Raw genomic sequence first — 21944 nt, 5'->3', positions numbered from 1 at the left:
AAATGGGTGTAGATACTGTTCTCTTTTGCTTGCATAAAGGTTTTGCATTTTTTTTTTGTAGAAAATAGCTTTTGCATCTGTTTAGAAATCTACATTTCCATATTGGCATAAAGTGTCATCTTTGAGAATTATGTAAAGTGTACAAAGTATCATTGTTTGCCAGCTGAATGACAGGATAATGTCACAAAACTCTTCTAGTTACAATATTTAAAGAAGACTTATTACTGAGCAGGAATCTGAAGCTGAAACCATAAACTGAAAAATATGCCTTGACTTCTCTAAGCCCTTTATGTTAATTAAAGAATAAATACTTTCAGTGACAATGCTAGAGCTCAGATAGAACCTGCTTGTATTCTCTATGTGATAAATAGATACCATTATTTCCTAGTCTATTCCTGAGACCTACTCAGATACCTCATATGGTTTAAATATTTTTGTGAATCTAAAGTAAGAGAATTGCAGACCCGTATGGGGCAGTTTTTGAACCTGTGTGGCTTTTTGTCACCCTCTCGGTCCAGTAAAGAATAGTGTCTAGATAAACATATCTTGAAAATGTTTGAGAAGAGACATCAGCATTGGCCATAACAGTTGTAACAGAACAGTTGATGTCATGATTAATGGCTAAAATGTCAACATTTTATATCTTACTGTTAAATAAGATGGGAATATTACATCCAAACATTCATTGATACAATAATCACAGGAGTGAGGAATACTTTTGAACAAAAGATTATCAGACATGAAAAAACAACAAGTAAGACTCTGAAAGAAAACAAACTATCTCCAGCCAATCAGACAGCTGAAAGCTGAAATAGCTGATTTTAGAGCCCAACTAGCTGAGCAAACTAATACTGAACTAGAGAAAACTAAGAAAAAATTAAGAGAACTAAAAAAAAAAAAAAAATGAGAATATTTCCTTTTCTACCAAAAATTCTCCCTGGAGGCTAATTGAAGAGGTTACATTTGGTCAACTCAATTATCTCAGGTTGATTTAATGTTGTCATTATCAGAGCAATAGTGACAGCAGCTGTATCATTAGGCAAAGAGAAATACAGCATCACTTAACAATATAATTAGGAATGAAAAACTAAATACTTTTAAAATAAATCAACAGCTTAATTTACTGAGCTTCAGAATTTCAGTGGACGAAAGCAGGAGTTTACTTCATGCTTCACTTAATGACCCAGACTTTGAATATCATGAATATTAATTGAGTTCTTTCCACTACAACACATGATAATTGAACTTTGGCAGTCATCAACATCAGGTGAAAACAGTATCAGAATTTGGGAGAATCTTTATTTTAGATGCAAAAAATACTTTCTAGATTAAAATATGAATGCATGCCTACATATGCTGTTTTAAAATGTAAACACATGTATATAATTTAATATATTTAAAGATAATTGACCTTAATCATGGCTAGTGGGAAAGGGATATATTATAGCCTAGTATGTGACCCATGGGGAAAATTTCAGTCTCAGTAGAGACAAAAGAATTCCAGAAACAGGAGGCAAAATAGCTTACTTTGATAGTAAACAGCTTTGTCATCTTGCCAAGCTGTGTTTGAGCCCAAAATATTAGTGGAAGCTTCAGTACTATGGCCCCTCTCCCTCTCCTTCTCCCCTTCTCCCCCTCTCCCTCTCCCTCTCTTACTCTCCCCCCTCTCCCTCTTCCCCTCCCCCTCCCTCTCCTCCCTCTCCCTCTCCATCTCCCTTCTCTTCCTCTTTCTGCCCCTGTACCTCTCTGTTTCTATCTTTTAAAAAGGAAAAGAATGGGCTAGGCATAGGAACATCTGGTTTAGTACACACATTACAGTGCACAAGGACCTGGGTTAAGGCCCCTGGTCCCCACCTGTAGGAGGGAAGCTTCACAAGTGGTGAAGCAAGGTGTCTCTCTGTATTTCTCCCTCTGTATTTCTCTCCCTCTCCTTTCAATTTCTCTCTGTCTCTCTCCAATAATAAATAAATAAAAATACTTTACAAAAGGAAAAGAAAAAGAATTCCAGAAACTTACAAAAACAAGAAAACTAAGCAGTAAAGCATTGAATTTGTAAGCTTGAGACTCCAAATTCAATTTGCAGCTTCAAATATGCTAGAGTTGAGTGGCATACTATTCTATCTCATTTTCTTCTGTCTCATTAAATAAATAAATCTTAAAAAGAAAAGGAAGCTAAAATTAAACTTCATTAGTTACAGACCTCTCTCTGCTATCTTAAAAGCTTGATAAAATCAGGACCTGAAGAATTATATACAGAAACCATGTAATTCACAAATAGAGACTGTAAAAAGAATAAAAACTATTTGGGGAGTCAGAAGGAAAAATGAAAAGGCCAAGAGATTCTCAAGAAATAAAGTAATTGAAGGATGTGAGAAAAGATATATGAGGTTTTTTTTTATTATTGATTAAAGATTGCATTTTAAATGTTAAGTTTCTTCCCATGGATGAGCACAAGTTTGCAATGGGGGGGGGGGGGAACAGTGATGATGACAGCTCACTAGCCCCTTTGACCTTTGACCTCTACTGCCCTGAGAAATGCCCCCAAATTACCTTCATAATTGCCACAAAAAAAACCCCAGCCACATTCAATAATGCATTAAGTAGTAACATTTAAGAGAAATGAAAGATAGTCTCCAATTCAACAGTAATAATTTCATTTTTTGTTTCATTACAGATACTATAATGTCAGGGAACTCATTAAAGCTATGCTTTAATTTAATGTTTTAATATTTTTAAGGGGCTCCAGGTGGTAGCGCAGTGGGTTAAGGGCACAGTGCAAAGCGCAAGGACCAGAGCAAGGATCCTGGTTCATGACCCCAGCTCTCCACCTGCAGGGGTGCAGTCGCTTCGCAAGTGGTGAAGCAGGTCTGCTAGTATCTTTCTCTCCCCTTCTCTGTCTTCCCCTCCTCTCTCTATTTCTCTCTGACCTATCCAACAGCAACAACATTAATAACAACAACAATAATAACTACAACAACAATAAACAACAAGGGCAACAAAAGGGGGGGGAAAGCAAATTTTAAAAAATTTTTTTAACAAAGGCAACTGGTACCTTTCAGGACTCAATACATGGAACTTGTGGTGATTATACTAAGTGAAACAAGTAAGGGAGTGGAAAAGTGATTACCGCAGAGCTTCACTCTATGTAGAATAAACACATTTTCCAAGAAATAATGTGAAAACTCTTCTGTTCTGTGAAAACTATAGCGGTATTGGAGAGAAGTAGCTGGAGCAGTGGTCAGAGGTGGGGACAGATAGAAGAGACTTTTGGTAACAACACCGGAGCTTTAGTGGTGGTTATAGCTGTTAGTCTTATAAATATATTGAGGCAAGCAAGACTTAACTTGCAAAGTGAAAAACAAAGGTTCACTTCTTAGTTAAAGAAAAATAAAGTTGGATGCTCCAGGAGATGGTACAGGAAATAAAGCATTGGACACTCAAGCATGAATTTCTCAGTTCAATCCCTGGCAGCACATGTACCGGAGTGATGTCTGGTTCTTTTTTTTTCTTTTCTTTTTCCCTTTTCTCTGCCTATCTTCTTCATGAATAAACAAATAAAATCTTAAAGAAAAGAAAATACAGTTGGTAAACTTCTCCCTCCTCCTAGCATAAACAGAGTTTTCACTCCTGTAATCAAAGTGACCTTGGTTAGTGGCCTTAGAATCTGCTATTTAACAATTTTTTTTCATATATTTATTTATTTCCTTTTGCTGGCCTTGTTTTCTTTTGTAGTTATTGTTATTGATGTCGTTGTTGTTGGGTAGGACAGGAAAAATGGAGAGAGGAGGGGAAGACAGAGAAGGGGAGAGAAAGAGACACCTACAGACCTGCTTCACTGACTGAAGTGACTCCCCTGCAAGTGGGGAGGCGGGACTCGAACCAGGGTCTTTACTCTGGTCCTTGTGCTTTGCACCACATGGGCTTAGCCCACTGGCTACCTGCGGACTCCCAGAATCTGCTATTTCTACCAAAGAGTCTGCTGATAACCCAAACAATGTGTACTCTCTGTATAAACAAAAGAAACAGTAACCTGTTAAGCTTGTTGCTGTGAGTTAGCCCTTTTAAAAGGGCAATCGCCATTGTGCTGGGTGGGGCCCATTCTTTTGTAGAATGAGTCCTTCTGGGTCTGCAGGCATAATGAACACACAGGGATCTTTTCCTACAGTAAAGCCTCAGTGTGTCCCATCTCTCTGCCTGAGATTCTGATAACAACACTTAAGTGTGAAACTAGCCTCCTGATGTTTTATAATCTTGTGAAACATTATAAAACCAGAAATTGTAAAATTAAATAAAGTTGAGTTGCACTTCAGGTTTCACTTGACTGTTAGAAGTCCTTAGTTTCTAACTGGACCCTGAGTGCTCTAGGGCAGAATTTGATCCCGACTGGAGTTCAGTGCCAGAAAATCACTGAGCCATATGTTCCCATGACATGATGTGCTGTGAAGTGAGGGGAATTACTGCCATTACTTTTTTAAAGGCTCCAGAGGGAACAAAGCTTGCTATGACTTTCTTTTTCTTTTCTTTTCTTTTTTTATTAATCATGTCATTGGATAAATTATGATTTAAAAAATAAAAACTGTTGTCACATGCATACAGTTCCCCCCTACCACCTCATACTAGATGTCAGTTGTGATGAAGAAACAGCAAGAATTTTCTACCTAAAACACATATCATAAAAAACTCACTAGAGGAAACATGAGGAAAAAATAGACAAACTACTATTGATACAGATACCTTGGAAAATGTCTCGTTTCTATACTTCTAGTTCACTAGAATTTTCTTTTTTATTGTAATGCTTATTTTAGGACAAAACAGTGTGATCACTTAGTTGGTGTTTAGCATCCGTTCTGTATTGATAAACTTAGGCCCGGCACTTAACATTTACCATGAAACCTAAAACTTTAGCTGAGTGGCACTTGTACCCACTCAGACATAAAGCTCCTTCTCACTACCCACTGACTATCTTAACTTCAGGGTCACTGGGAAAAGTGTCCTTCACAGAAACCACATAAAGTCTGAAGCAGTCATTGATTTGAGAACAGAATTAGAGTGGAATTATAAAGTGTAGAATTATAAAGGTAATATACCTAAGAGGAAGCCACTAAATGTATTTGAAGAGATATTTTAAAAATTACTACCTTGAATAAGTAATTTAATTCCTTACTTCCCCACCTATTTGCTCAGAAAAGTAAAAGCCCATTTGACTTCTTAGATATTCCCTTGTTTGCTATTTGTTTGTCTGTTTTAACTTATTAGCTGGAAAAATTGATTATGAAAAAGTAGAGTTTGGGTATATTGCTCCAACTGATTATGAAAAAGTAGAGTTTGGGTATATTGCTCCAATAAGTAATTTAATTCCTTACTTCCCCACCTATTTGCTCAGAAAAGTAAAAGCCCATTTGACTTCTTAGATATTACCTTGTTTGCTATTTGTTTGTCTGTTTTAACTTATTAGCTGGAAAAATTGATTATGAAAAAGTAGAGTTTGGGGAGTCGGGCTGTAGCGCAGCGGGTTAAGCGCAGGTGGCGCAAAGCACAAGGACCGGCATAAGGATCCCGGTTCGAACCCCGGCTCCCCACCTGCAGGGGAGTTGCTTCACAGGCGGTGAAGCAGGTCTGCAGGTGTCTATCTTTCTCTCCCCCTCTGTCTTCCCCTCCTCTCTCCGTTTCTCTCTGTCCTATCCAACAACGACGACAACAACAATAATAACTATAACAATAAAACAACAAGGGCAACAAAAGGGAATAAATAAATTAAATAAAATATAAAAAAAAAATTAAAAAAAAAAAAAAGAAAAAGTAGAGTTTGGGTATATTGCTCCAACTGGAGTCTAGCCTCCATCTCTGCTAGCTGACAATTTCCAAGTGTTTATCTGTCATCATCAAAGCCTATGCAATTCGGAGTTGAAAGGATTCGCCTTCTTCATTCAACCCAGTTGCATGCTTATTTAACTAAAGCCTGTATTCAGGAGCTGTAAGCAAATAAAGAATGCTATAGACTAACAGACATATGTATATACTATAGAGTTTATATATGTATCCGTACAGTTTGTGTAAGTATAAACCTAAGTAAGCCCAGCTTTGATGTGTTAAAAATGGACTATAGTCAACTTCTAACAATCCTTCAGTTTTCACTCATTTGTCCACATGTGGTATCATTTGGTCCTTGCAACAACCTTGACATACTTCAGTTGTGAATTGTTGAGGAGACTGAGTCCCAGAAAAGTTAAAGTAGTTTTCCTTACGATTAGAATTCTAAGTGACTGAGCTTATCTATATTTAGAGCTAAATTTTCTGTCTCCAGAACCCATTTTCCTTTCATTATATCTTGCTGCCTTCAACTAAATATATAAAGCATTACATTAGGGACAGACTTTCATTTTGCTGGTTTTTAAAAGCTATTAGCAGCGGCACAGAACACCAAAGTCTAGAAGTCTCGGCAAAAGAACAGACAGATGCTCGACCGAGGCATTTCGTAATTAAATCCCCAGTGTGTTAACTCTTGAACTAGAACTTACTAGTTATCAACTTATCAGTTGTTTTCTTTATTTAATGCCATGTGGTTATTTAGAGAAATATAAATCCACATACAACTACCTAAATGCTTTTTAAAAATTATTTATCTATTATTGAATAGAAGCAGAGAGAAATTGAGAGGGAGAGGGGTAAAAATAGATGATAGATAGATAGATAGATAGATAGATAGATAGATAGGGACAGAGAGACACTTGCAGCCTGCTTCAACACTTGTGAAGTTTTCCCTCTGTAGGTGCGGACCAAGGGCTTGAACCTGGGTCCTTGCATACTTCAGTGTGAGTACTTAACCACGTGTGCCACTGCCTGGCCCTAATACCTAAATTCTGTAATTAATATTTAATCATACTTAGTTACCACTTATCTGTTCATACCTCCACCATCAGCAATCCACTATTGTTTTTCTCAAGTCACAGAGATTAAGAAGCTATACTTAGAAGTTTGTACACATAATTAACTAGAGTTCAGTATTTATTTATGCCTTTTTAAAGTAGAATTTCAAGTCAAGTATATAAATCATAAGTGAATCATCCAACAAATTTTACCATGTAACTCAAATTCCTATCTAGCTATAGAATACTGTTCTTGGTCTATAAAGTTTTCTCTTCTCATGCCTTCTTCCAGTCACTTTCCTCTCAGTTACTACTCCAATTTTTACCCCTATTTATTCATTTAGTTTGTTCTTGAATTCCAGGTAAGTGCAGTAATACAGTATTATTTGTATAGGACTTATTTTTGCTCAAGATCGTGCTTTGAGATTTCTACACATTAATTTGTATATAAGATTTTACTCTAGGGTGGGACTAGATAGCATAATGGGTATGCCAAGAGACTCTTATGCCCAAGGTCCCAAGTCCCAGGTTCAATCCCCCCACACCACCATAAACCGGAGCTGAACCGTGCTCTTTTTTTTTTTTTTTACTTCATATAACTGTTGAATATTACTCTGTTTGGGGAATATTCTAATTTTCTTAGCCATTTTCCTTCAAATAGACACCTTAACTGTTTCCAGGGTTTTGTTCATCTAAATAAAACATACTATAAACACTCTTGTAGACATCTTTCATTTCTCTTGGATATGTACCTAGAGATGGAATTTCCAGGGCATAGAGTAGGTATGTGTTTGGCTTTATCAGAAACTCCCAGAATTTTTTTTAAAGTATTTGTACTGTTTACCTCCCACCAACAATGTATGAGAATCTCTCACTCCACATCATCAACAATTGGTACTATCAGTCTTTTCAAAATCTTAAACATTCTGTTGGGTGTTCATCATCCTTTTTAAATTACAGAATATCTACATTTCCATGATCAAGCAGCAACTGAGGCAATATCTCTCCTCATCTGTCCCCTATTATTATACTGGTCCAAATACCATAAGCCATAAGATTATGTCATTAAGTTCTGCTTCTCACCCTTAAAGAGTTTATAGAAACATCCAGATTTTGCCAATTGTTTAAAATGTTTTTCGATCCACCTCCAAATTCTGAAGTTCATTTTAGGGTGCTTTTCTATTAATACTAAGACGTTCAAATTAATCAAAATGATCTGATTAGCTCCGGATTTTCACTCAGTAGAAAATGTTAATAGTCACTAAGTCATTAACATTTATTTGGTCAAACTGAGTGAACATCACCTCAGATGTGACTCAGATGCCTGAACATGACACATGAGTGAACCACTTTACAGTAAGAGTGTAATATAGGGGAAAGATGTTTCCAATTCCTGAAGGAAATCCATAGGTCTAATTTTGTTTCAAAGTCACTTAGACTTTATAATTTATTCCTGGGAAATCTCAGCTTTTAAATAGTTATTATCATGGCCAGAGCAATTGCTCAGCAATGGAGCACTTGCCTTGTACCCCTGAGGTCATCAACTTAGCATTACTTGAGAGCAAGAAAGAAAAAAGTGAGTAGCACTCCATAGATAATGGAACACTTATTTTTGTTCTCTCTTTCCCTTAAAGTTGTAATTGCTGTTTTCTTGGCTTTTTCTCCTTTTTTCATGTTCTGACTCTTGATTATTTGTTATGAAAATAACCTTTTTCCAACCATGACATCATCTCCCCAATCAATAACGTAGATTCACCGGCATATCAGATTTCAGGCTCAGAGGAAAAAAAAGGGGGGGGGGGAGCTAGTATAGCCACAGGCCCTTTGGAATATAACTAAAATATGCCTATTAGCTATCTACAAAATAGAGGACCCCCCCCCCCAACTCTTGATCCGCACTGTTCTAGCCTTTAGGTCCATGATTAGTCAACAGTTGTTTGGCTTTGTATGTTAACTCTTTTGTCAACCACCAGGTTCCAGATGCTAGCATGATGCCGACCAGACTTCCCCCCCCACCCCAACTCTTGATCCGCACTGTTCTAGCCTTTAGGTCCATGATTAGTCAACAGTTGTTTGGCTTTGTATGTTAACTCTTTTGTCAACCACCAGGTTCCAGATGCTAGCATGATGCCGACCAGACTTCCCTGGACAGACAACCCCACCAATGTGTCCTGGAGCTCAGCTCCCCCAGAGCTCTTCCCCACTAGGGAAAGAGAGAGACAGGCTGGGAGTATGGATTGACATGTAAATGCCCATGTTCAGCAGGGAAGCAATTACAGAAGCCAGACCTTCAACCTTCTGCATCCCACAATGACCTTAGGTCCATACTCCCAGAAGGTTAAAGAATAGGAAAGCTATCAAGGGAGGAGATGGAATACAGAGTTCTGGTGGTGGGGATTGTGTGAAGCTGTACCCCTCTTATCCTATGGTTTAGTCAATGTTTCCTTATAAATAAAAAATTAAAAAGAGAAAAAAAGAAAATAGCTGTTACTGTGATCTCTTTCACTTTCTTCTCTAACTTCACTGTCTCTTAAAAAAGAAAGGAAGAAAGGAAAGAAGGAAGGAAGGAAGGAAGGAAGGAAGGAAGGAAGGAAGGAAGGAAGGAAGGAAAGAAAAAACTAAGAAAAAATAATTTCTACTGAGAAATCAACAGATATGGTGAAACGACTTATGGTTCTTTTCTTGCTGATTTTAAGATTCTCTACCTTTGATCTTTGCTATTATAATTACAATATATCTTGGTGTTTGGCCTTGAGTCTATTATGTTTGGAGTTCTTCTAACTTCTTGGCATTGAATATCTCTTTCTCCAGTTTGGGGAAATTCTCAGCTTTTATTTTTCAACTGTTTCCTGACTGTTTCGCTTTGCCTTTCTTTTCTTCTGCTACCCCTATGATGAAATGTTATACTTCTGGATGTTGTGCACAAACTTTCTTTTTTAGTTATTCCCACTTGGTTTTGTCTTGTCTTGTCCTGTATGTGTGCGTTATTATGGTTTCCTATGTCTTATTCCCAAGCTTAGCGCTTCAACCATTGACTTCTTTCTGCTCATGGGGGCCTCTTTTTACTAGTTCAGTCACTGTATTCTTTAGTTCTAGTATTTCTCTAATATTTTCTCTTAACTTTGTTGAAATTTTCTTCTCATTTCAATGATCACCCTTAAGGCTATTTCTTTGAGTTTCCTTTAGAAACCTTGCTTAACACTTAAATTTCAGAGTTCCTTTAAGTTATAGTCTTGATCCCTAAATGTGGGTAAATTCCTCTGTATTTTCTTTTTTTATGTATTTATTTATTCCCTTTTGTTGTCCTTTTTTATTGTTGTAGTTATTATTGATGTCGTTGTTCTTGGATAGGACAGAAAGAAATGGATAGAAGAGAGGAAGACAGAGAGGGGAGAGAAATATAGACACCTGCAGACTTGCTTCACCGTCTGTGAAGCGACTCCCCTACAGGTGGGGAACCGGGACTCCAACCAGGATCCTTGCGCAGGTCCTTGCACTTTGCGCCATCTGCACTTAACCCGCTGTGCTACCACCTGACTCACAATTCCTCTGTATTTTCATGATGTGCATTGCTATATGATGTGGCCCTGGGTAGCAACCAGGGGTTTATCACAAATGTCTGGCAGAGGCTATGGTATTGAGGTCAAGGTAAGCTGGATAGCAGTTAGGGGTTCATAAATTACAAGTGCTCAGCAGTCTGTTGTTGAGGTGGTCTGGTGTCGGGCTGCACCGAGGAGAAGAGAGTGGACGTCCAGAGCAAAGGGGTACACAAATCTTTATTATAGGATGGGGGGGGTTTGGTTCAGACCACGTGGAGCCAGCCAGCAATGGCCGACCACGGGGGGGGGGAGAGCAGAGAGCGAGACCTCAGAGAGGGAGAGCTGAGAGCCCAGAGAGGGGGGGGGGGGGGTGAGGGGGCTTTTTATTGGGCGACAACCAGAGGTGACGTGTAGGGCCAGGATTGGTTGAAGGGGGCAATGCTAGGGTTTCGCGCGGCGTGACGTGTAGGGCCAGGATTGGTTGAAGGGGGCAATGCTAGGGTTTCGCGTGGCATAGTAAAACCTGGGGGTGGAGACTGCATCAGAATAACTCCTCAGCAACATCTCCTCCTATCCCTTTATATCTAAATGGACACAGTAAAGAAAAATGGAATGGAGCAGGCTTAAATGTTTTAGAGGAATGCCATGCTCAGGTGGGAAGATGTAGGACTTTCTGTGGAGGATGAAAGGCTTAAATGGCTGCGAACCTTGTGAGATTTATGCGTCCTCCTGTGTTCAACCCCTCTTTAGAGAGAGAGACTTACCTGGAGAGACTCATCTCATAGGTTTAAGCGCAGCCTGCTCAACCATCTCTTCACAATATCTCTACAACTTTTCTATCTTTCTATCTAGTAATTGCATAAGATGTACAAGGTCTGTAAAAGACTATCATGGGGCAGAAACCTTTTGGGCATAAGCCTAAATGATATAACAAAATAGGAAGGGACAAGTAGGGGAGTAGTAAAGGCCAGTGTGGTGTGAAGGGAAGGATTGGTGTGTAAAGGAACATTCCCTGCTTGGGTGGGGAAAGGGGCGAGGGTACATAATGAGGGGGAGGCGGGAGGCGTGACCCACCAAACAGAGGGGCTATTTGGCATTGTATAGTCCTCAAGGCAATAGTCTGCAAAGTCTATGAATTACTCAGGATCAGTCTATGAAAAACCAGCAGCGTGAAGGGAAATAAGCTGCTTCAAAATTGTGTAAAATGTATATAGGGTATGTCAGAAAGTTCGATACAAGTCTCAGTCCAAAGTAGATGGCTAGGGGAAGAATTGGCAGGGGATGCAACGCTGCATGAGGGAGGTCAGCCGCTGGAATGTTGCTTTTCTGTAGATAGCCAGCTGGAACTGCCAACACGTGACAAGCAGGTCAGAAGCAGGAACGGCCCGGCTAGCTCAGTCGGTAGAGCATGAGACTCTTAATCTCAGGGTCGTGGGTTCGTGCCCCACGTTGGGCGCCAGATGTTGTTGAGGTGGTCTGGTGTTGGGCTGCACCGCGGAGAAGAGAGCGGACATCCAGAGCAAAGGGGTACACAAATCTTTATTATAGGATGGGGGGGGTTGGTTCAGACCACGTGGAGCCAGCCAGCAATGGCCGACCACGGGGGGGTGGGAGAGCAGGGAGCAAGACCTCAGAGAGGGAGAGCTGAGAGCCCAGAAAGAGGTGGGGGTGAGGGGGCTTTTTATTGGGCGACAACCAGAGGTGACGTGTAGGGCCAGGATTGGTTGAAGGGGGGAATGCTAGGGTTTCGCACGGCGTGACGTGTAGGGCCAGGATTGGTTGAAGGGGGCAATGCTAGGGTTTTGCGCGGCGTAGTAAAACCTGGGGGCGGAAACTGCATCAGAATAACTCCTCAGCACAGCAGTCACTAGGTTATTCTGGTTGGGAATTCAGATCTGACAATGTGCACACCCTAGAGCTGATAAGAAACAGAATCTGGTGGGCTATGAGACAGCAAGAGAGCAGCACAGGCAGTGAGACTCTCTTGTTGGCTGGCTATGATTTGAGAAGTTCTTAGGGCAAACGCTGACTCTATGGATATGATTTGTTTGCTAGTAGTTAGGTGTGGGCTGGAAAGGACCCTATCTGCTTATTTTCCAAGACTTAATACTCTTGATAAATGTCTTGCAGTCCCCAGTCAAATCTTCTGCTTAATATGGGTTGATAGAACTCTTCCTAGAATCTGCCTCCAAGATCCATTACATTAAATATTCAACTTCAGTATGGTATCCAGTGCTGCAAACAGCAAGGTCAGAGAGGGTTTTTTTTTTTCCTTCAAGAAGGCTGTTATCATGACTCCTGTCTAGTTTATAATTTATATTTTCTTGTCTCCCTTTGCAATGTAAGTATAAAGTAATAGTAATATTGGGGAGCCAGGTGTTTGATACAGCCCGAACCTTTATGTCCCAGATTAAAGCCTTTTCACTTTAGAGATTGCTTCTGGGCTATAGTCTATTGATCTGAAGTGAAGTTTCTTTCTTGAGGCAGTACATCTCCCTGTATCATCACTGCCTGGAAGCTGATATTTTATTCCTTGCTGTGAAAGCTTGTCTGAATTTCAGGTCCATTTCTGTGCCGATTACTTCATGTATCAGGGTTAACTTTAATGTTGCTGTTGGGGGGGAAAAATAAAGGTGCTTCCTACATGGCTGTTCTGGCCCTGCCAAAACATTGCCTTTTTTTTCTTTTAATTTTTAAAAAATTTTCTTTTATTTATTTTCCCTTTTGTTGCCCTTGTTTGTTTGTTTTTTTATTATTGTTGTTGTAATTATTGTTGTCGTCATTGTTAGATAGGACAGAGAGAAATGGAGAAAGGAGGGGAAGACAGAGAGGGGGAGAGAAAGATAGACACCTGCAGACCTGCTTCACTGCCGGTGAAGCGACTCCCCTGCAGGTGAGGAGCCTGGGGCTCGAATCGGGATTTTAATGCAGTCCCTGCAGTTTGCTCCACATGCGCTTAACCCGATGTGGTACTGCCAGACTCCCAAAACATTGCTTTTTAATCCCTGTTCTCACTTTCCCTTTTCAGAATCACTTAGCACAATTATTTATTGCTCTGTGTTTTGCTTAGTAAATAAAATATACTTATTTATATTATATATATATTTTATATATATTTATATATATTAATAAGGTAGTTATTTGTCATAGAAAGTAATACAGGAAGTTTACATTTTGGAGGTGGGGGAAACGAAGCCACTAGTCACATATTTTATACTTTATTTTTTTTCTTTTTGGGTAGACACAGAAAAAATTGAGAGAGAAGGGGGAGATAGAGGGTGGAAGCAGAAAGAGAGAGACATACTTGGAGCACTGCTTCATGTGTGAAGCCCTTGTGAAACTTCCCCCACTACAGGTGGGGACAGTAGTCTTGAACCCATGTCCTTGAGCATTGTAATATGTGCCCTCTACCAGATGCACCATAACTTGACTCCTATTTTGTACTTTCTGAAAGTAAGAATACTCCATGCTTGCAAAGATACAGCACTGGCTAATTGTCCCACTCATCAAATTATACATATATATTTTTTTTTCAGACATACTATGTAGTGTTTTTTAAAATTTATTTATAAAAAGGAAACACTGTGTAAGAATCCTGGTTCAAGCCCCTGGCTCCCCTCCTGCATGGGAGTACCTTCACAGGCAGTGAAGCAGGTCTGCAGGTGTCTTTCTCTCTCCCTCTCTGTCTTCCCCTTCTCTCTCCATTTCTGTCTGTCCTATGCAACAAGGACATCAATAACAACAACAATAATAACTACAACGATAAAACAACAAGGCCAAAAAAAAGGGAATAAATAAATACTAAAAAAAAAAAAACTTAAAAAAAAAAAAGGAAACACTGACAAAACCATGGGATAAGAGGGATACAACTCCACACAGTTCCCACCACCAGATCTCCATATCCCATCCCCTCCCCCGATAGCTTTCCTATTCTTTATCCCTCTGGGAGTATGGACCCAAGGTCATTGTGGGATGCAGAAGGTGGAAGATCTGGCTTCTGTAATTGCTTCCCTGCTGAATATAGTGTTTTTTAATCTGCATATATGCAGTGGGGTCAACATTATGCAAAGGTAAAAAAAACTAACAATAGTAGTTTTGATTGAGATGATGAAGCAGTACAGAAAAGTCTTTCCTGCTTTAAATATTTTCCTTCTGGGTGCTGGATGGTGCCACACCCAGTTAAACATACACATTACCATGCACAAGGACTGGGGTTCAAGCCTCCAGCTGCCCAACTGTGGTGTGTGTGTGGGGGGGTTGATTCACAAGCAATGAAGTAAGTCTGCAGGTGTCTATCTTTCCCTTTCCCTCCCGTCTCAATTTCTCTTGGTCCTATCCAATTAAGTAGAAAGAAAAATAAGCAATCATAAAGGGGGAAAAATGGCCACTGGGAGAGGTGGATTTGTAGTGTCAGCAACAAGTCCCAGCAATAACCCCAGGGGTAGTAAAAAAAAGAATTATTTTCCTTCTAGCTCCTTTTGTGATAAGATACTATGTTCTGTCAGGCTCAGGCAAAAACTAGTAAAGCCATGCAGCCCTTGGCATATACCTAAAATAGACCTCCTAGCTACTTCCAAAACAGAGACCCCAAATCTTCATCTGCAATATTCCAGCCTTTAGATTCATGATTAGTCAACAATTTGTTTGGCTTTATATCTTAACTCTTTTTTTCAGCCACCAGGTCCTAGATGCTACCATGATGCCAGCCAGACTTCCCTGGGTAGACAACCCCACCAATGTGTCCTGGAGATCTGCTTCCCCAGAGCTCTGCCCCACTAAGGAAAGAGAATGATATCTTGGGCTTTCACATTTCTGAGCAAATAGGTGGTGAAGTAAGGAATTAAATTCCTTACTCAAGGTAGTGATTTTTAGAATATCTCTACAAATACATTCAGTGGCTTCCTTTTAGGTATATTACCTTTATAATTCTATACTTTATAGGAAAGAGAGAAACAGTCTGGGAGTATGGATTGACCTGTCAGCACCCATGTTCATCGGGGAAGCAGTTACAGAAGCGAGACCTTCCACCTTCTGTATCCCACAATGACCTTGAGCCCATACTCCCAGAAGGTTAAAAAATAGGAAAGCTATCAAGGGAGGGGATGGGATACAGAGTTCTGGTGGTGGGAATTGTGTGGAGTTGTACCCCTCTTATCCTATGGTCTTGTCAGTGTTTCCATTTTATAAATAAAAATTAAAAAATAAAAAACAGATACTATGTTCGTGTATTATCAGGTAATAGGCTAGGAATACCGTTTTGTTACAGGAACCACTAATGTTCATTACTTTCCTGGGCTCTGTTCAGGCCATGAGGGAATGAGACCTAAAGACACTTTGATATGCTGAAGATGGTATGAATTGAGAGGTTGTATGTGTCGTGGAGGGGGTGCTGGGGAATGCCTGGTATTAGGAGGACAACTTTAGGGTGGGAGGCACCTGGGGGAGAAAAGTTCCAGTGGGAGAAAAGTTCCAGTTCCACGCGGTACTTATATAGAAAATCTGGGACTTTTGCCAAAGGTACACTTGCTTCCAATGTTGGCCTCAGTTTGGATGCACAAGACACACTGAGAAGCAAGGTAGTCTTTTTATTTTGAAAATAAATTCTAATTTTCCTTGGAAGTGTGTTTGAAGCATTTCATTCTGACCCATGAAAGACATAGCATGACTGTGCAGTCATCGCAGATACAGAGGCAGAGAACTGAGCATTTTTCTATGTTATATAAGCCATCTATGAAATAAACAGTGGCTCATATACCAAGTAAGTATTAAAAATGATTACTACCTATTATGATGATTTATCATAAATTATAGTGTTGACACAAATTCTTTTTGCTATACTCCAAGATTTAGATCAAAGTGAAGCCATCTTTCATTCTTTTGGTTACCCCTGACATTGACCACTGACCCACTTTACAAATGAATCAAATTCAAATGCTGTATTATTTAATCACTTTTTAAATAAATGTAAATATAATAAATTTCACAAAATATAATAATAAATTTCACAAAGTTCACTTTGTGACTTTTTTCATTTATTTTCTCTCTAAACGTTTCTCTCTTTTGTTTAGTTTGCTTTATTCAACATAGGTTATTTTCACTGTATATGAAATAGAGTTCTACTGACAACTAGCTTCTGTCCTCTTAAAAATATGTATCAGTTCTTGTTTTATCATATTTACATATATATGTTTATGGTGGTTAACAGAGAATCAAGAACTTTGGAAAAATTGTTTATCTTCAGTTCAGTGTTTAACTTTATTTTCTTAAATACTATTTTACTTATTTCATATCAGAATTTCTTTTTTAAACATTTTATTAGTGATTTAATAATGGTTTAAAGATTATAAGATTGTTTTTCACTGGAGCCAAAGTCCTGTATTCCTCCCACCCGATAATAACCTCTATAGTTGTCATAAAGTCTTAGAGACTGTGTGTGTGTGTGTGTGTGTGTGTGTGTGTGTGTATTTCATATGTTTCAAGTGAGGGGGTCATTTCATATGAGGGAGAAATCAAAGCACCCCCAGCTCCAGTGCCAGAATTCTTAAGCATGCAACTTTTGCATTCTGTTAGATTGAGTTAACTCCCTGGCTGATATTTAACTTTAGAATGTTAAGCATAACTATTATAATTTTATCACTTTTTTATTTCTTCAGAAAATTTATTTTTTATTGAAAACATTTGACATTATATTAGCTAACTATGGCTAATAATAAATGAATGTCCTATGGACAGGGGAAAAAAAAACCCTGATAAAAATAATTTGCCTCGGGGAGTCGGGCTGTAGCGCAGCAGGTTAAGCGCAGGTGGCGCAAAGCACAAGGACCGGCATAAGGATCCCGGTTCGAACCCCGGCTCCCCACCTGCAGGGGAGTCGCTTCACAGGCGGTGAAGCAGGTCTGCAGGTGTCTATCTTTCTCTCCTCCTCTCTGTCTTCCCCTCCTCTCTCCATTTCTCTTTGTCCTATCCAACAACGACAACAACAATAATAATAACTACAACAATAAAACAACAAGGGCAGCAAAAGGGAATAAATAAAATAAATATTTAAAATAATTAATTAATTAATTTTAAAAAATAATAATTTGCCTCTTGGGGTCTTTAATCACATTATGCAAGGGTCATAATATTAAAGAGTTATTTTATAACTGGTGATTTAGTCACCCTTTGATTGTTTCTCTCTCTAAAAATATATGTCTTTAATCTCTTCTGGCATAATATGATATTTTTATGGTCTAAATATGTTTTGAAATTTGTTCCAACAGCTAAATTGAAAATATCTAATATTTTAAATTACTTAAAACGTTTATAATTTAGATTCCCAGCAGGAACCAGCTGATAGTGGGGCGGTGGGGGAAGGGGACTGAGAGCTGTTAGAAAGATACTTGGAAGGACTGGGTGGTGGTACACCAGTGGATTGCACATTTCCATGCTTAAGGACCTGGGTCCAGCCCTCCAGTTCCCATCGACATGTGGAAGCTGCACAAGCAGCAGTGAAGCAGTGCAAGCAGGTGTCTCTTTCTCCTATATATCTATATATACTCTTCCCTTGCAATTTTTATGTCATATCAAATAAACATTAAAAAAAAAGAAGATACTTATGTATGAACTGTGACATTGCGCCCTTTGATAGCTCAGCTGATAGACCCGAAGACTGTAGATGGAATATCTGTGAACTACGACATTGATCATTGGTCTGAAAGCAGAAAGCCCTAGTGTTTAGACTCATACACTTTAGAGAATTTTTTTTAAAAAATTTTATTTATAAGTAGGAAACATTGACAAAACCATAGGATAAGAGGGGTACAACTCCACACAATTCCCACCACCAAATCTCCATATCCCATCCCTCCCCTGATAGCTTTCCTATTCTATATCCCTCTGGGAGTATGGAACCAAGGTCATTGTGGGGTGCAGAAGGTGGAAGGTCTAGCTTCTGTAATTGCTTCCCAGCTGAACATGGGCGTTCATTGGTCTATCCATACTCCCAGCCTGCTTCTCTCTTTCCCTAATAGAGTGGGGCTCTGGGAAAGTGGGGCTCTGGAAAGTGGAGCTCCAGGACACATTGGTGGGATTGTCTGTCCAGGGAAGTCTGGTTGGCATCATGCTGCATCTGGAACCTGGAGGTTGAAAAGAGAGTTAACATACAAAGCCAAACAAATTGTTGACCAATCATAGACCTAAAGGCTAGAATAGTGCAGATGAAGATTTAGGAGGCTTCTCCATTTTGTAGCTAGCTAGTAGGAATATTTTAATTATATTCCAAAGGGCCTGTGGCTATACTAGTGGGGTTTTGTTTGTTTGTTTGTTTTGTTTTTTGTTTTTTGCCTGAGCCTGAAATCTGATATGCAGGTGGATCCTAACTATTGTCTGGGGAGATGGTATCAGAAAGATGGATCATGGAAGAGAGTAGCTCGCAAATATGGGAAAGGTGTATAAGTATTGTTGATTTTAAACCCCATTGATTTGATGGGATCTGGGGCTGATTTTCATCTTAGGAGTCTATATGACCTTTGCATCCCTGTAGATCTGAGCTCATATTCTGTGGTCATAAGTAGGAACATTCCAAGCTGCCCCAAATCAGGACCCATTTTTCTCAAGTGTAGCATAGAGTGTATTGTTCAGCCTCCCTTCAGAGGATGGAGCATTCTCTACCATTGTTGATCCAAGTTGAGGGCAAGGTCCTATGGAGGCCCACAAAGGGGTCCATTTTGTTATTCCTGATAGAGATAACCAGTAACAATGGGGAGAGATGAGGTCTAAGTCCATCATGTCTGTTTGAGAATCTCAGGACTCCCTAATTAGGGCCCCTGCTGATGGGGCAGCATGATAGTGACAAAAGAGTCATTGTTAAAGTATGCCAGTCTCTTGCCCTTACTCAGCTTTTGCAGTCCTTGCTTTGATGAGGTTAGCTTTGGGGTGAGTGAGAGAACTGTAATAGGAAGTAGGTGAGGAGGGTATCTAAGTAGACTCTATTTCAGTATGCACTTCATATAGACTCACTACAGACTATTGTGTACTTTTGCTTTCAGGTATATATTTTGCCCTAATTTATGGATACATGTGAACCTATGCTCTATCTTATGGGACCTGGTCTATATCTAGGTTTTGGGACTTTGTTAGGAAGTGAACCACCTGCAATGGAATTAAAGAATACTATGAAAGGAAAGGTCTCACCTGAGTAATGAGGCTGAAGGGTTGACATTCCATGCCTGACATCTCTGGACACAGTCTGAAATGAAGCATGCGGGACCGGCATAAGGATCCCGGTTCGAACCCTGGCTCCCCACCTGCAGGGGAGTCACTTCACAGGCGGTGAAGCAGGTCTGCAGGTGTCTATCTTTCTCTCCTCCTCTTTGTCTCCCCCTCCTCTCTCCATTTCTCTCTGTCCTATCCAACAACGACAACAACTATAAAAAAAACAACAAGGGCAACAAAAGGGAATAAATAAATAAAATAAATATTTTTTAAAAAAAGATTTTAAAAAAAAGAAATGAAGCATGCTGAGGTGGTATTCATAGTGTTGATTAGGTTGGGATCAGCAGATGCAATGTCATTTGGTATGAATTGAGAGAAGCATGCAGGAAAGTGAGCCCCACCCTAGAGGTTCCAGGGCTGGGGGAAATAATAGGCTCTATAGAGGAAGCTGGAGTTTACTGCTATCTTAGGGTTTAAGAAGATAATAGTTATTGCTATAATCACATTATTTGGCAATTGGGTTAACTTTGAAATATCCCTTTGTTAGGCTTTGCTGTATCATACACAACATCACCATAATTTATGTTCTTTGACATTATTTGTATACAGTTGTGCCATCAGTTGCTTCTGTTCTCCCTGGTCTAAGCTTTTAAGTGAGTCAGTATACCAAAGACTCAGCCTATGTATTAAAAAGACTCAGTCTGTGATTTAGAATTTGAGTCATTCAATCAATTTTTCCCTTCTCATATTAATTAAATAGTGATTTTTATGACTACAACTCAATAGGAGTGTATAGAAACACCATTCCCACCACCAAAAGTCTGTTCCTCCTCCCTTTCTCCTACACACCCCCTCCCGCACCCCGTGAAGCTGAACATCCACTTTAGGGAATTTTATTGAGTGGTTTTTTTGTTCTTTTCAGAGCTCAGACAAATCGTTGATGAGTGAAATTTTGAGAACGCTTACAGCTTTTTTTCTCTTTCATTCCGTTACAGACCAGAAGATGGTGAAATCCATCCAGAAATCTGTCGGCTGTACATCCAGCTGCAGTGCTGCTTAGAAATGTACACAACAGAGATGTTAAAATCTATATGTCTGCTGGGGTCTCTTCAGTTTCATCGAAAAGGTATCTGTATTTAATACAAAGTCATAAATACTGATGGATGTTAAGCAAAAGCTCATCTTTTGTGAATTATTTGTATTCATTATATATGTATCTGCACACAAGACCATTAGAATAAAATTGATGAAAATCTTCAGGAAATGTTTGCTATAAATTAATAGGTGTCTATAGCTACATATAATGGATTCAAATGATAGAAGTCCCAGAAGTGTCAGTGACTTCAGTGTGCACAAAGCAAACTTCTGACTCTCAATTTGAATAAGACTCTGCCTTCTCTCATGTTAACAAACTGATTTGATTTTATCAATTATTATCATTATCACATCTGCACACCACAGGATTCATAAAAGTAGAGAAAACAGCTCCATTATAGATTGGCAAACAACCTAAGCGTCCTTCTGACTGAACCAGGTCAGGTAATAGATTTATACTTGAACCAGCCACTGTAACCAGATATTATGATTGGTTATAATGATTGTTATAGTGATTAGCCTAGACAATCAAATCTCATTACTAGAGCTAGAAAGTGAATCATCTCTACCAAGCCAGTGACTATTAACTGATGGACGAAGAAACCAAAGGTTTATACAACTGAAGGATTCAGCCTGTATTTTCTTTTTTCTTTTCAAACTGTATTTTCTTTTCTTCTTTTTTTTTCAACCTGCATTTTCTTTACTGATTCATATCATAATCATTTGGATTGTAAGCATTTTGTCCTTGAGCCCAGGAAAGTGGAGAAGGATACATAAGAGGTTAATAAGCCTATGATTTAAATTAAGAGGTAGAAAATGACTGGTGCGGGGGTCGGGGAGTAGCGCAGTGGGTTATGTGCACGTGGCGCAAAGCGCAAGAACCAGCTGAAGGATCGGGGTTGGAGCCCCTGCTGCCCACCTGCAGGGGAGTCGCTTCACAGGCGGTGAAGCAGGTCTGCAGGTGTCTATCTTTCTCTCCCCCTCTCTGTCTTCCCCTCCTCTCTCCATTTCTCTCTGTCCTATCCAACAATGACGACAACTATGACAACAATAATAACAACAAGGGCAACAAAAGGGAATAAAGAAAGGAAGAAAGAAAAAGAGAAAGAAAGGAAGAAAAAAAGAAAAAAAAGAGAATGACCAGTGTACTCTGTGGTATTCAAGATAAATTATGTAGAAAAGGCAAGACATTTGCTGAGTTATGAAGATGAGATGTATTTAGGGAAGGAGGAAATAAAGGCATACTAGA

At 39.3% G+C, this 21944-nt stretch overlaps 1 protein-coding gene across 1 annotated transcript in view; it reads left to right on the top strand.

Moving 5' to 3' along the window:
* Nucleotides 1–21944, top strand: part of RGS7BP (regulator of G protein signaling 7 binding protein) — a 127201-nt gene that overhangs the window by 63915 nt on the left and 41342 nt on the right. The window contains exon 3 of the mRNA XM_007534132.3: nucleotides 20596–20726. Within this exon, the coding sequence (XP_007534194.1) occupies nucleotides 20596–20726 (131 nt within the window). The remainder of the gene's footprint in view (nucleotides 1–20595; nucleotides 20727–21944) is intronic.

The sequence above is a fragment of the Erinaceus europaeus genome, chromosome 5, assembly GCF_950295315.1.
Source record: "Erinaceus europaeus chromosome 5, mEriEur2.1, whole genome shotgun sequence".
NCBI classification, from domain to species: Eukaryota; Metazoa; Chordata; class Mammalia; order Eulipotyphla; family Erinaceidae; genus Erinaceus; species Erinaceus europaeus.
Note: the sequence above shows the minus strand (reverse complement) of the source record. Positions and strands in the feature narration are given on the sequence as shown.